Source organism: Phalaenopsis equestris, unplaced genomic scaffold (genome assembly GCF_001263595.1).
Source record: "Phalaenopsis equestris unplaced genomic scaffold, ASM126359v1 Scaffold001042, whole genome shotgun sequence".
Taxonomy (NCBI): domain Eukaryota; kingdom Viridiplantae; phylum Streptophyta; class Magnoliopsida; order Asparagales; family Orchidaceae; genus Phalaenopsis; species Phalaenopsis equestris.
In genome coordinates, this window is record NW_018165481.1 from 239,712 (window position 1) to 254,504 (window position 14,793).

The following is a 14,793-nucleotide window of genomic DNA, read 5'->3' on the forward strand; positions in this document are numbered from 1 at the left end:
AAAGGAACCTACGGCTCTTAAAGACGAAACAAACCGGTGCTTATTCTTATGTCCTTTTGATCAGTAATATTATAACTTAGTTTTATTTTTTTTACTGGTTGTTACACCCTAAGCCCTTGGCAATTGTGCCCCATCAAAGCCAGCATTTCATGGTTTTTTCACTGTTTTTAGTCCAGGCAACGACCAAAAGCCTTATAGTCCCATCCAAATTCTATCAGCCTCACACATGATCATTCCCTTGCTATTCCACAACCACCTACCTACAAAATTCACTTCCTAAACACTTCTAGAAGCTCTAAAATGGTGTCACCTTCACAATCATAGTGCTAAGCAAGAAGACGACAATATTGATTGTATTAACACCAATATCTTCGACTCCATAATGATGTTTAAGAATAATGAATATTCTTGCTTAAATGCAACCGATTTTGCATGGTGGGCATTCAATTCTTTTTTAGAAAGAAAACATTGCAAAGCATGGTGGAAGAATACAAGACAAGCTCATAGTTAGGAAGATAATAATGCTGATACCACGAAGCTTGCACTATGGCATAAATATTCACATCATAATTGGAGTACATTTACCAAGCATCACTGAGCCTGTCAAAAAGTACACAACAAGATGAATTTAAGAACTTAATAAACTACCATGCTTCAAAACATTCCAAGTTCTCATGAAACTCGTGTGAAATCTGAAAATTAAATATGAGGGACTCCATTATTCTAGTGACGGTAGGAATCTACCAGACTTTGTCCAACTTTAGGATGTCTATTAAAGAGGCAATGATGCAGTAAAGCCTCTAATAAAATGAGTTAATATGTAATCAATCCATATAAACTACAAACATTAGAAACGGATTAAGGCCAAGCCCATCAAAAAACTTTTGTAGATGAACTTTGAAGGAGAACATGAAGCCAAGAAATATAACTAGTAAAAGAAAAGCATATTACTTTAAAACAACTTTGTGTGGCATGGCATGTATGTGGCATAAGGAAGATTCCAGATCACTCAGAGGGCTAGAATTTAGAAGACAGGGATCACTCCCAGCTCGAATTCACTCAATGCAAAGGAGAGGCATAGAATGACACAATAAAGGGAGGGAAAGACTAGAGAAGTGAGAAGGAAGAACAGTCAGCAACTTGACGGGGATAATTTTTTATTTCATTTAATATTCATTCATTGCCACAATCAAGACCTAAGAATAATGGTATAGAGTGAAAGGGCAATAGGATGACAAGCAAATAAAGCAACAACATATTTGGTAGAACATCAATCCTATGAAAATAAATAAGCCATAAAATAACATTAATAAAACAAAATCCAAATTTTTGAATTATATTATAAAAAATTGAATATTTAATTAATAGTGTTGCTTACATCAGTCATCATCAATAAATTTCACTTGGAGGTTGAAAATACTTCTCTATTTTTAAGTTGGATAAGTTACTAACAATAAACTAATTAATTTTTTGTTAAGTAATTATTGCATAAAAAAAGAATGAGATGCTCGATTAAAACATAAAGCCTTCCTTGTGTTCTCTGTTGCTCTAACAGTGTAACTCCACACAGTATCAAAATCCATCTTATCCCAAAAATAAGATTTTTGCATTGGCCGTTGCAAACAGCCATTGCCAAAACTTGTCAGATATCTATCAATTGTATGCTAGTCTGTCTAACTCTTTGTTCCTGACACTATAAACATATTTCATCTTTATTTCAATAGCTATTCTTCAATAAATAGAGAAAACCAACACATCTTTAAGAAAGAACTTCACACGAGTTTTTAGTGGAAGATGTACACCATCATCCTATGCTTAGCTCGGTTAGCATCCTTAAGATGATGATAATGTGTAGTAAGATCACAGTTGACTGGGCCTGTAAAATTGTCACCATTTATATCAATATTATATTACTCTTTCTTTTCCACTAAGCCTTCCAGCTTTTAGATAATTGAATCAAGTGATTAATCTCAAAAGAACATACATTATGTGATATTTTAGGCTTGCCTCCAAAACCTAATTCTATCTTTGAGAATTACAAGGTTGTGCTTTTATGCATCGTTTCATCCTTTACCTCTAAACAGCAGCTAATTGCGTGTGGGATCTACTTTGATTATAGAGTATCACAGCTTTAAGTTAACAGACCCATGGTCAATAAAGATTCCGGCCATAATGATCAAGTCTTCTGCATATGTGGCATTCACAATTTCACATAGCTTCATATATCAGCATTCATGATAAACAGCTTGCGAAAGATTCCATAATTAACCTGCAGTGCCTAGTCCATACAGATACATAGAGCATAATACAAATTAATAATTACAGTTTGCATGAAAATTGTGCTATGTAAGCATATCCATGAAATATAACATCATTGTAATGTAAGAAAAACATAATTAATCTAGATTTATTCTAAGATAAGTTGTTTAAAAAACACAATACATAATTTGGCAATCATAAAAGGTTAAAATTTGTGCTTATCAAATTAAAGGGAATATAAAATACAACTTTAATTTTACCATTGGTAGCAATCACTGACATCATTTCTTGTTAATTGTAATCACCCAAGATCATCCAACAAAACATGCTCTAGCAACTCAGCTTTGTTTAAGTTGGCAGTTCTATTGCAGGGACAAGCTCAAACCAGGAGGCATAGTTTGATTTGACTTGTGTTGAACGGATTGTACAGAGGGGAATAACTAAAATATATCAGGAATTACAGCAGTAGATGAATTAACATTCAGAAGTAATTCTTTATTCCTACCAATGTTATGATTGTAAAATTTTGTTCTGATGATGAGTAAGAGAATGTGGTAAAGCCAGCCTAGTTTCAGGTGATTTCAAGGCAAGCGATAAGAAAACAAATGGATAAACTAAATTAACGCCAAAAAAATCCAGGTGTTAGCGATCATGGAAAATCTGAACTTCACTTATATTAGTTCTATATCTCTGCCAAAAAACATCAGAATGGTCCATGACCAAATAACGCCAAAAAAATCCAAGCGTTAGCGATCATGGAAAATCTGAACTTCACTTATATTAAGCTTTATATCTCTGCCAAAAAACATCAGAAGGGTCCATGACCAAATAGAACCAAACCTTCAATAATACTTGAATCTAAGATCTATCAATCAAGATCATAAAAAAAAAGTAAATTGAACTTGAAAAATAAAATCTGCAGTGAAAAACATTTCAAGGGAAACTTAAATGAACCTCACTTACCACATGGAGCAATAATACAACTTTAGAGCAAGTTCTAAATGAACAAAAAAAGAAATGTAGAACATTATCGAACAAAGTTGCAATACCATGGCTGAAACCTGAGTGGTAAGATCCTGGAAAAGTAACAACAAATTCTCCAGCATTCTGCACCAACCTATTCAAAAAAAGATTACCTAACTTATCTGAATCACGCGCCTGATAGCCAGGACCAAAATAGTACAATTAAAGACATACTCTCATCATGCTAAAAATCACCTGCAACAAGGAATTCCCGAACCAATAAGCACTTCAGGAGACATAAGGGTTGTCTTCTCTGCTAAGGTAGCAAATGTTACTGCCACAAGTTACAAAGTATGCATGAGAAGTACTCAATAAGTTCATTATGCAACACTATATACCAGAATAATTGCTACAACTACAAGTAAGAAAAAATGTTAAGCGATTCTCTTGCAATGAGCATTATTGACCATGATGCAAAGTAACGAACAAAATGCAAACCAAAGTTTCTTGAAGAAATGAAATTACATATAAAGTTGTTACTCCAGTACTCCCTAGAAACATTGTCAATTCAACTTTTGATTAGAGAGAAATGCCTCCTGATAGTCAAATCCCTTCACTCCACTAATACTAGTTTGCCAACAATGGCAGTACAGGCTCACCCTCATTACAAATAAACCATAGAAAATCACCCAACTAACAGGTAAAATTACCCTTCTAGAACAAGTAATCTTTTTTAATAGTATTACATCAATCTGCTGAATTTCACGCATCATTAAATCAATAAACATGCTTTTCTTAATAATAATTAACAGTATTTAGTTACCCGTAAAGGATTCAAGCATTCAACTTGAGCCATCAATGTAAAAATTGAAGAGTTCACAGTTTGCGTTTCACAACACCCATGATTCCATATCCAAAACCCAAACATAGATGATATTGTTGTCTATTCTTTCCTACAGCAATCTGCTAATGTATCAAAATATCGGAATTAACATCAATAGACTTTTGTCTCAGTTAAATCAAAAGAGCTTATGAACTTCTCATTCCCTTTGTAATCAAGTTAATAGTATTTTACCAAAATGCTTCACTTTTTAAAAAATTAATGTAGTATACTAGCTGCCCTCATGGAAATAATTAAAGCCTAAAAATGGCTCAATAGGGGTATAGCCACGTTGAAGTGCAGAAACGTTGCAGTAATTTTTTTCTTAGAATGCTTGCACAGAAAACAAGTTCATGTAGTTTGTGAAACAGAGGTATGCAACAGAATAGTGAAAATTAAAAAGACAGATTCAAACAAAAAGATACCAACAAAAGCATTTCTCAAGTTATTGATGTTAAAATCTGAAGACATCGAGCAGCTAAATCCTCATAAAAAATAATAATAACAATATTAGGAAGTCAAAGCAATGGCCGTAGGAGATTTTTCTTGAGCTCTCCATAACTTCAAAACCAGTAATCCATTCAATAAATTATATTTAAAGCCTATGGTTGAGAAGTCACTTCAAATTCACATTTTTCAAAACCTAACAATTGGGTTATTGGTGCATTTTCATGTCACCTACAACTCCAATTTAACAATTAGTTCAAAGATGCACCTAGTGTTTAGCATCAGTTGAAATCTGTAGTAAAAGTAAAATCCTGTTAACATACATATGATCCATGAACAAATGTTTGATATTTGGGTACCTAAGATTAAATAGTTGTTTCATCTTAACCCATGCTTTTAAAAAACATACAACAGGGTCCTTAATACTTCTTCATATGTTTGAAGGTATAGTCAAAACATACATGAACACTGTGAAGCTTCGTTCCCTACAACAATGCATAAGCACTGTTGGAGCTATTTGCTGGAGAGGATGAGTTAGTGAACAACTAGAGCCATTGTTGCTAAAAGTTCAATTAGATAGTCCAGTTCATCTTATACGCGAAGCTGCTTAAAATTCAGAGGATTTTTAATAAAACAATCATGAAGGCATCCTGTTAAAGTGCAAGATCAAACTCAAGAACCACAATGTACCGTTTAAAAAATATATCCAAAAATGAAATGATCTTTAATCTATAAGGGATTTGGGTGTAATTTACCCATAATACACATATGAGGTCATGGATTTAAACGAACTAAAACCCAAATTAAGAATGAAAGCAACCTTATCCTAATTACATTCCAAAATAATTTAAAATTTAAGTTATCCATAAATGACAATGATTCTAGAAAAGCATGACAATAGGTATGGTTTAACTATTTTATTATTTAGTTCAGATCCTTGAAGTTAGCCTATGAGACAGCCCTTCAAACCAAAATGACTAAATGGTCCTTGCTGCCAGTACTATAGAATGGGGGAATCATGTACGAATCAACTCTTCTATTGTCTGGTTCAGCGTCTTTAAGTTAATCAATGAGACTGGCCCTACCAAACAAAATTGACTAAATGGTCAGACCATGTTGATAGTTGACAGTATCGCATCATATTCACCCAGTCTACAAAGACCTCTTTTATAAAGAATAAGAGGGGTAGAATCTCTCAACATGGTTGACAAAGAAACAATATATTCCATTAAAGAAAGTTTAATACTTCTTTAAGGTATAAAAAATATCCATATTGCCAAAATTATTGTAGCATTTCCATATGCTACCAGAAGAAACATTTGTCATAAAAATAGAAGCGCATCCTGACCTACATAAACTACTACGTAACAAATACAAGAACTAGAGGCTTGAAGCTATTGCATCATGACAAGAAGTATCAACACTAAATAAAAAAGCCAAAGCATAAGTGATAAAGACATGTATGTCAGTTTGGAAAAACAGAGAACAGGAAGGAATGCAAGAAAATAAGTGGATTTTTGAGAGGAGAAACTCAGCAATATTAATAGCAAAACACCACGTGAGAGCCACCTCAAGATACAGCAACAAGGAGGCGAAATAAATACCAAGCCATCCTTTAGAAAAGAAACTAAAAAACTCTCCAAAAACTGCCAATCACAACATCCGATATGCCTTTTATACCTAAGCTAAGACACTTCATAATTAAATATTTGTCATCCAAGTAAATAAAACAACAGAAAACACGGGACACATCAAAGAGACTGAAATATTTGAAAAGTTCCATCAGCTTTAACCTTGAGCTTCTCATGTTTCCCCAGAGGAAAATGTTTTCTTTAATCGAATCCAAACTTCATCTCCTTCGCCCTTCTATTTTTGTTTGCTTGTTGCTAATAAACTTCATTTTGTCTAATGATATTCTCCCGAACCAATTTATGGAGCTCTTAGATTTCTTGTAATCGAGCTTCCGTATCTAAGGTCGTGGCCTTGATTGGAATACCCAATGTAAGTACAAGCAGAGATATAGCAATTCTTCCATAAACCAGCTCAAAAGAACTATAAAAAGAGGTTTGGTTGCGGGATCGGTTATAGGAAAACTCCACTTATGATAGAATGAGGTCCCATTATACAAGGTGCTTACCCACAAAGCAACGAAGTAGATTCTCAAGACTTCTATCAACAACTTCTATTTGCCCACCGGTTTGTGGAGGGGAAGTTAAATTATATTGGAGTTCGATTCCAAATCTGCTCCATAATATCTTCCAAAGGTAGCTTAAAAACTCGACATCCCTATCAAACTTGAGGTCTTGCATGGCACAAAGTGGGATCTTGGAGAGCCTATCTACCACAATCATGATAGAGTCCTTGTGACTTTGAGTGCGAGTAAACCAACCACATAATCCCAAGCTATCAACCATCCAAGAATACTCAGGAACGAGCAACAGAAGGTGTAAGCTTGAGTTTTGCATTATTGTCTTGGCTATATGACAAGTACGACACCTCTTCACATGACAGTCCACATCTTTACGTATAGAGGAGCAATAAAATTTGTCTTGTAAAAGAGCTAAAGTCTTCTCTCTTCCAAAATAACCTGCTAGGCCTCCGTCATGGCCTTCAAAAAATATGACTTCTCTAAAGGAACACTTATGAATGCAACAAAAATTTACTTTGAACAGGAAATCATCCTTGTTGTGAATAGTTTTACAATTTTTGACTAGACATTGCAGCCATGCCACTTGAAAGTCAAGATCATTGTCATGCATCCCTCGTAATAGCTGAAAGCCCATAACCCATGCATGCATGACCGACAAAATAGCTTGTCGTCGGCTTCGAGCATCAGCTACTTGATTAGAAAGCCCTGATCTGTGCTTGAGGATCAAATTAAAGTTTGAATATATTCAACCAATGTGGTGTGTTTTCCTTTTAATTTATTTTGACTTTGAAGGTACTTAAGAGCTTTGTGATCTGTAAAGAGAACAAATTCTTAAGCTAAATAATAATGCGCCAACGTTGTAGAGCCCTTACGATAGAATAGAATTGTTTGTGATATGTTGAATATTTCTATATGGAGTAGTTAAGGTAATTCGTCAGCTAAAAAATGCTACGGGATGCCCTTATTAACTTGAGGACTACTCCAATGCCGAAGTCGGATGCATCAAACTCCATCTCAAACAAAAGATCAAAATATGGGAGCATTAAGGCTGGAGTTGTACATAGGGCTTGTTTCAAATAATGAAATCCTAGTCGTGATTGCTCGGATCTGCAAAAATGAGTTTTCTTGAGCAATTCGGTTAATTGGGCAGCAATGTTACTAAAGCTCTTGATTAAAGACAATAAAAAAGGGCCAACCTGTGGAATTTTCTTACTTCAGTGAAGGATGTAGGTGTCGGTCAATCCCTGGTAGCAACAATTATGTGGGAATCCACCTCCATCCCTACTGTCGAGATCACAAATTCCAATAAATTGATGTGGGAAACTAGGAATTAACACTCAACCTTATTCGGAAATTGTCGCAATCGTAAGACCTATAAAATACCATGTAAATGTTACAGATATTCAACCTTGTTAGATCTATAAATCAAAATTTAGTCGAAATAGATCACCACAAACTTTCTCATAAAAGTTTGGGGCATTGAAAACTCGAAAGGTATCACCGTCAATTCATATAGCCCATCTCTTATCATAAACATAATTTTCCATTGTTCTCTCAGTCGCATTGAAGAATGGGAAACCTACTAATTGATCAAAATGGTCAATTTTGGAGATAATAACCACCCCTACTAATTGACCAAAAAAGTCGTCAAATCGAGGAATGGAAATCCTATATTTGACAGTGATTTTATTTACAGCATGACTGCCAATGGACATGTATCATCTCCCGTCCTTCTTCAGAACCAAGAGAGTCAGAACTGCACACTGGCTAGCACTACGCCGCACCAAGCCTTTGCGGATCAGCTCCTCCAATTAGCGTTGAAGCTCATTGTGTTCTTTTAGAGACGTCATATATGTAGATTTGTTGGGGATGACTAAACCAGGCACAAGGTCAATGGAATGTTGTACCTATAATAGAAGGTAATCCTACAGGCATGCCCAATGGGAAGATGTCTTCTAACTGTTGTATCAATCACTAGCCTTTAGAAGGGGGTATTGATTCTTGTCCAAAATTTTCGAATATGATTAGGAGTTATCCTGTCACCGCCTCCTTCAAATCTTTCAAAAGCAATGGAGTAAAAGTGTTGATTTCAGTCCCCTACAAAATTTCTACCTTTGGCACCAAAATAGTTTGAATTCCCTCTTTAATAAATGAATAAGTCTTTGCATATCCATCATGAATCATACAGCAGTTGTATTGTCAAAGTTGACACAGTCGGGTGGTTTAATTTCAACTACATACTTGAGGCATGAGACAATAGAGATGGGGATGTAATTATGTAGCAAGCCCAAGCTTCACCACCATAACTATTGGAACCAAGTTTTCACAACTTCCACCGTCGATGATAAAGTTACAAACTTTATCCCATACCATACAACGGGGTTCTAAAAACATGGTGTCGTAACCAATATTTATTGGAAAACTATTCGACGCCTAGGAAACATCTTATCTCAAATAATTCCCCTTTGTCCACATGTATCACTTGCTCCCTTATCATATTATTGTCTTCTTCTATAGCATCATCTTCCTCCAATTTGGATTCCTCTACCAAGTGACACGCCAACTTAAACAATTTGAGGTTGTGTGGCCAACTAAATGACATTGAAAGCATCATCTATTGGATGAAGTTCCTCACATGTATGTGGTAATAGTCCCCAGAGGCTAGTTTGGTGTTATGCTTGTTTTCAAAAAGGTTACATTTCGGCGGTAGGAATGTGCATTGAAAGGTTACATTTCATCGATTGTCGGGCTGCATCCTGGCTTGAATCAGTTTGATAGAACTGACCAAGTCGGTGGTAGGAATGTGCATTGAAAGGTTCCTACCAAATTTATGTTGTTTTTCTACCTTCGCAGCCAAGCTAATTACATCTTATAGTGTCCAGAAAGGCTGGAGTTGAACCACATTAGCCATAGATGGTCATAGACCATCCAAGAAAATTGCAATTGTATGTTCTTCGAGTTCAAAAAGGTTACATTTCGGCTCTAGTTCAAATTCAGCAACATATTGGTATAGTCGAAGGAACACCTCTTATCTATCGTGTTCCGAAAGGAATTTACGTTGTATTTCTTTCTTCATCTTGCTCTAAGTGGTAATCTTGGATCGATCTTCCCTCTGTTGTGTTCTCTTCACATTTTCCCATCAAAGAGACGTGTTCTTCCTAAATTTAATGGCTACAAGGTTAACAATTTATCCTGGATGAATTTCTTTATATTCAAGAATTCGCTCTATGGTGTGTAGCCAACTAATAAATTCATTTGAATCTAATCGGCCTTCAAAATCCGAAATACCCATCTTGATTCAAAAATCAACAACATTGTGGTGTCTTTCTCTCCTCTACGCATGCAACGGTTGCACCTAGGGGTGTAAATGAGTAGAGCCGCTTGTGAGCCAGCTCGAGCTTGGCTCGTTAACGAACTCGCAAGCCGAACTTATCAAGCCATGAGCACTAGCTTACACTTGAGCTTATTTATTAAAAGAACTCGAGCTCAACCCGGCTTGACTCGTCAGCTAGCGAGCTAGCTCGATTAGCCCACCGCTAGTCATTTTAATGCATTTACCAGTGAGTTGTTGTTGCATCCTCCTCCTCCTCCGGCCACCAATACATTCTCCAGTGAGCTTCCATAAAATTTTATTTTTTTTTCGAGCTCGCGAGATGGCTCTTGAGCCAGCTGCTACCACTACGAGGCGAGCCTGAGCTGAACATTTGAGATCTAATTTGAGCGCACAATTTGTCTGACAAACCGAGCTTACTAATGGCATGGCTCAAGCTCTATTTGACTTATTTACACACCTATTTGCACCTCATTATTGAAAAATTCTTAGTGAAAAGGATTTTCACCTTCTTCATGCTTCGCATTCAATCCTGATTCTACTATTCGATCTTCTGAATTTTTTTCTCCAAGGCAGCAAGTCACTCTTGTAGTCGCCTGATTTCATGTTGTAATTTTTGCAAAGCATTTGTTGAAAGGTTATTGCAATATTTCTTTATGGCAACATGTTGCCCGGATACCAAAATGATAATAGCATGTATGTTGATTTGGACAAATAGAGAATAGGAAGAAGAATTGCAAGAAAATAAATGGATTTCTGAGAGAACTCAGTTATATTAATGGCAAGACATCACCTGAGAGCCACCTCAGGATACAGTAGCAAGGAGGTAGAATGAATGCCAAGCCACCAATCAGAAAAAAACTAGAAAAGTCTTGAAAAAATACCAACTAAAACATCCTACGGGTTTTTTTGCTTAAACTAATACCCTTCATAATTACAAGTTTGTCATCCAAAGAAATAAAGTAATAGAAAACACAGGAAAAATAAACAAAACTGAAATAAAACAACCATAAAGGACACTACGATAGCAAACACTTCAAACCTCGGTGTCAATAAGCTAACACATTACATTGCTGCCACTATTATAGTATGTCTTTACGTCTTTAGTAGGTAAATAAAAAAAAAGAATGCATATAATATCTAATGCATAGCACATACATCATAATCATCACTGCCACAGAGTCTAATCTTGTGAACCCTAGACATTCTAGTGGCATTTTCTCCATTTTGATTGCATTTTCAATTCACTAGGCCCTTGTGTTATTGGGTCATCATGCCCGGACGTAATTATGGACTTTTACATTGGATTATTTCGTATTTTAGAATAATATGGTAGTCCAATTGATATGTTAAATCATGTTTATTATTAATTTAATAAGTGTTTACTAACCCACCAAACTTAAAATGATAATAAGTGATCATTGTGTGTGAAGCGATCATATCTCATTAACCCATGTAACAATCCAATGATATTTAATAAAAGCCTACGCTACCGATGAAGCACAAAGCTAAATAGAAAACCAAAGCATACAATGAAATTAGAAAAATTAAGACCAAGTTACACATTAAAAAAAAAAGGTAACTCAACTAACATAGAATTAAAATCTAAATAATTACTTCCAACTTGATTGAAAGTTAAAATAATTAATGTTAACTTCTCTTTGGGGACAAGACAATGATTTTGTAGCTAAAATAGAAGCAAAGCAACTTACTAAAAATCATTCTTAGCTGCTAGATTTACTTCCAATCTCCCACCAAAGCTGTTAGTTGATGCTTCCCAATCATAACTAGCCACACCCTCATGTTAGTTGATGCTTCCCAATCATAACTAGCCAAGCCCTCATCAAAATAAAAAACTACGGGGGTACTCATGAATGAAGAGAGAATAAAAAAAGAACAAGGAATTACAGTAGAGATAGGCCAAAAGAGAGAGATTCACACACATAACACACAATTGTTAAAAAGAAAATATTAGAGTATTTTTATGTAATGTAAGGATTTGTGTGAAATGTTAGTAAATATCAAAGTTTACATGTTAGATATGTACTAACATAAGAATTGTGTGGTATGCATCAAAATGTCCCAAATAAGCAACAATAAAGAAAAAAAAAAACAAACAAACAAAAGTCACTTCCATGTTGTAAAAATAGAAATGCAGGTTCAAGCAACACCAAAACATGAAGAATGCAAATGCACTTACTCAAAGGGTTCACCTCCCCACCATAGCCATGTACCCTGACGACCTCCTCAAATGCCAGGGCCGCATCCCTCGGCACTCCATACCAAGTCTTACCCGCACCCATATGCAAAAAATTCAAGCTATGCAGGTCGTGATCCTCAACGTGCCAGGCAAACCAGCTAAAAAGCATGGCCACATACACCATGGGCGATGTCACACCTGGGATCTCCTCTTTCATAAACCTCAGCAGCGACCCCTTCGCCCTTGCCACTCCCCTCATATTCCACGCCGTCTCTCCCACATTCTCAGCAGCCGTCATATCGATCTCCTCCTCCCTCAGCTTCGAAAATCCGGAGCCCGGTATGTCATTCGCGTATTCTACTGAGGAGGGCTTGTCGGCTGCCGTCTTCCAGAAGAGGGATTCAACCTCAATGGGAGAAAGCGAGGAAGAAGACTTGTTCTTCTTGCGGCACTTTCGAAGGTGGGCACGCTCGAAGCTACGTGCTTTAGCCTCCTGCCAAACTGATTTCTGGACAGGGCGTGGGCGCCGCGGGCAGAAGCCGATCTGCTGTTGGCGCGTGGTGAATGTGGGATCGCCAGAGGGTGAGCGAGCCGAAAAGGAGAGGTTCAGGTTGGTGACAGCGATGGCCTTGGGGACGGCGGGGACAGGGGGAACGATCTTGCAGATGCCGTAGCGGGAGGCCTCCTGTTCGATCTTCAGGATGTAAGCGATTGGGTCTTGGAACTCTACTAGGGTTGGGTGGTACTCCGGAGCTAGGGGGAGGGTCTTGAGCCATGGGAGGACCTCAGAGAAAACAGGGTCCAGTGCCATTGGAGAAAGAAAAGGATTTCTTCATCCAGGTTTAAGCATGACGAGGACGAAGACTAGATTCTACTGCTGCAGCTCTCTCTTACGATTTCTTTGGCTATTTTTGATGAGAGGGAGAAGATTCTTCCGCCCTCCTTTCTAACTCCATCTGGCTCTCTCTCTCTCTCCTCTGCTCCCTCTGTTTTGATGTAAATGGGGAAGAGGGGAAAATGGCAGAAGTGGAGCATGGTTGAGACTTCGAGTGCGAGGTTTATTTTATGTTAACTGGGAGGGAAAACCAAGCGGCTCGGCAGAACTCTAGAAGTAAACTTGCAGAGCGCTCTGGGCGCCACCCACATTTTCTCCCATCAGGCCTAGGTGACCGACTAAATAAGCACGATATTTAAATATTTATTTAATTGAGTATTACTGTTATGATTTTCCATTGATGTTATCAAAGCACCCACGTATAAAGGTTGTGTTTCGCATTGGTGTAATAAGATTTGTTATGGAGGCTGCTTGGTGGCATGCCCTTTCTTTGTTGGATTAATATGAGTTTGATGTGTATGAAGCGAGGCAAGTGATTATGAGTTGTTAGAGTTTGGGCATGATAAGGATAATATGTACCTAAGGCGGGTGTTTAGGGTCCATTTGGGGCAGCTTGTCTGCTGCTTGTGATTTTTCAAAATGCCATGTGGGTGTTTGTTTTGTGGGTTTGACGTTCATTTCAGGATACGTGCTTTTTTATTTTTGTTAGACGTGGAACGTGGGTCATAGCCTGCGTCTCGCGTATATGTTTACCTATCGCAATAATACCCTCGTTTGATTCTTCTGATGTGATTCTCCAAGCCTGGATCGGTCTGGTGCGATTCTCCTTCTCTTCTCTACTGTTCCTCGTCTCGTGTTATCTTCTGCTGCGATTCTCCATCTCCTGGATCGATATGATGTCATGGTTTGACATCCTTCTTTGACATTAGATATCAAATTGCAGAATGATCGGTATGATCAGTGACACACATAAAAATATGTTACTTTTATATATACATTTTATGCTCATTTTTAAAAATATTATATTTTAATGGAAGATATTTTACTTATTTTTTATTGCAGGTACAAGAGATAGGGTTTTGGAAAAAAAAAAGAAGCAAAAATGGAGCAAAATTGGGTCAAATGAAGCAAAGGAGCACAAAGTGAATTAGAGCCTAAGCACCACCTTCCGATGCCTAGGTACCAGACCTATATGTGAAAACAGAGAGTCAGGTGCCATGTCGCCAGGATCTAGCTCCTAGGTGCCAAGTGACCCGACCCACAATTACTTGTATTTTTAATCTTCTTAATTTTGCCAGAAAATATGTTTCAAATTATATCTAGCAGCTAGTGTGAATAAATATAATAATTTATGAATTATATAATAATTTTTTACTATAGGGGTATTATGCAAGCATACATATCGTTTCAAGTAATATTGGATTTTCTTTAAAAACCCCATCATCGATCTCACGAGGAATGTGGTAACTCTTAAAATCAACTTACAAAAATTCTATTTAAATTGCAACTTAAAAAGATAAATGATTTAAAATGACATGCTCACTAAAATTAATACTAAAGAGTTAATAAAGAAATAACAACTAAATGTAATAGCTTAACAAAATATAACAACGAGTTTGAATATTATGTAAAACATTTCCCCTTGCAAAGAGATTTTAATCTATGTAGGATTCAAATGATTTTAAAAAAAAAATGATGGATTGTGACAACTAGAAGCATACCTTATTCT

At 36.6% G+C, this 14,793-nt stretch overlaps 1 protein-coding gene across 1 annotated transcript in view; it reads right to left on the bottom strand.

Annotated features, from left to right (window-relative positions):
* Nucleotides 1-13,272, bottom strand: part of LOC110032871 (lysine-specific demethylase JMJ705-like) — a 70,519-nt gene extending 57,247 nt beyond the window's left edge. The window contains exons 1-3 of the mRNA XM_020736645.1: nucleotides 12,230-13,272; nucleotides 3,478-3,556; nucleotides 3,309-3,376 (exon numbers count right to left, since the gene is read on the bottom strand). Coding sequence (XP_020592304.1) covers nucleotides 3,309-3,376; nucleotides 3,478-3,556; nucleotides 12,230-13,040 — 958 coding nt within the window. The 5' untranslated portion in view covers nucleotides 13,041-13,272. The remainder of the gene's footprint in view (nucleotides 1-3,308; nucleotides 3,377-3,477; nucleotides 3,557-12,229) is intronic.
* Between the last annotated feature and the right edge of the window lie 1,521 nt (nucleotides 13,273-14,793).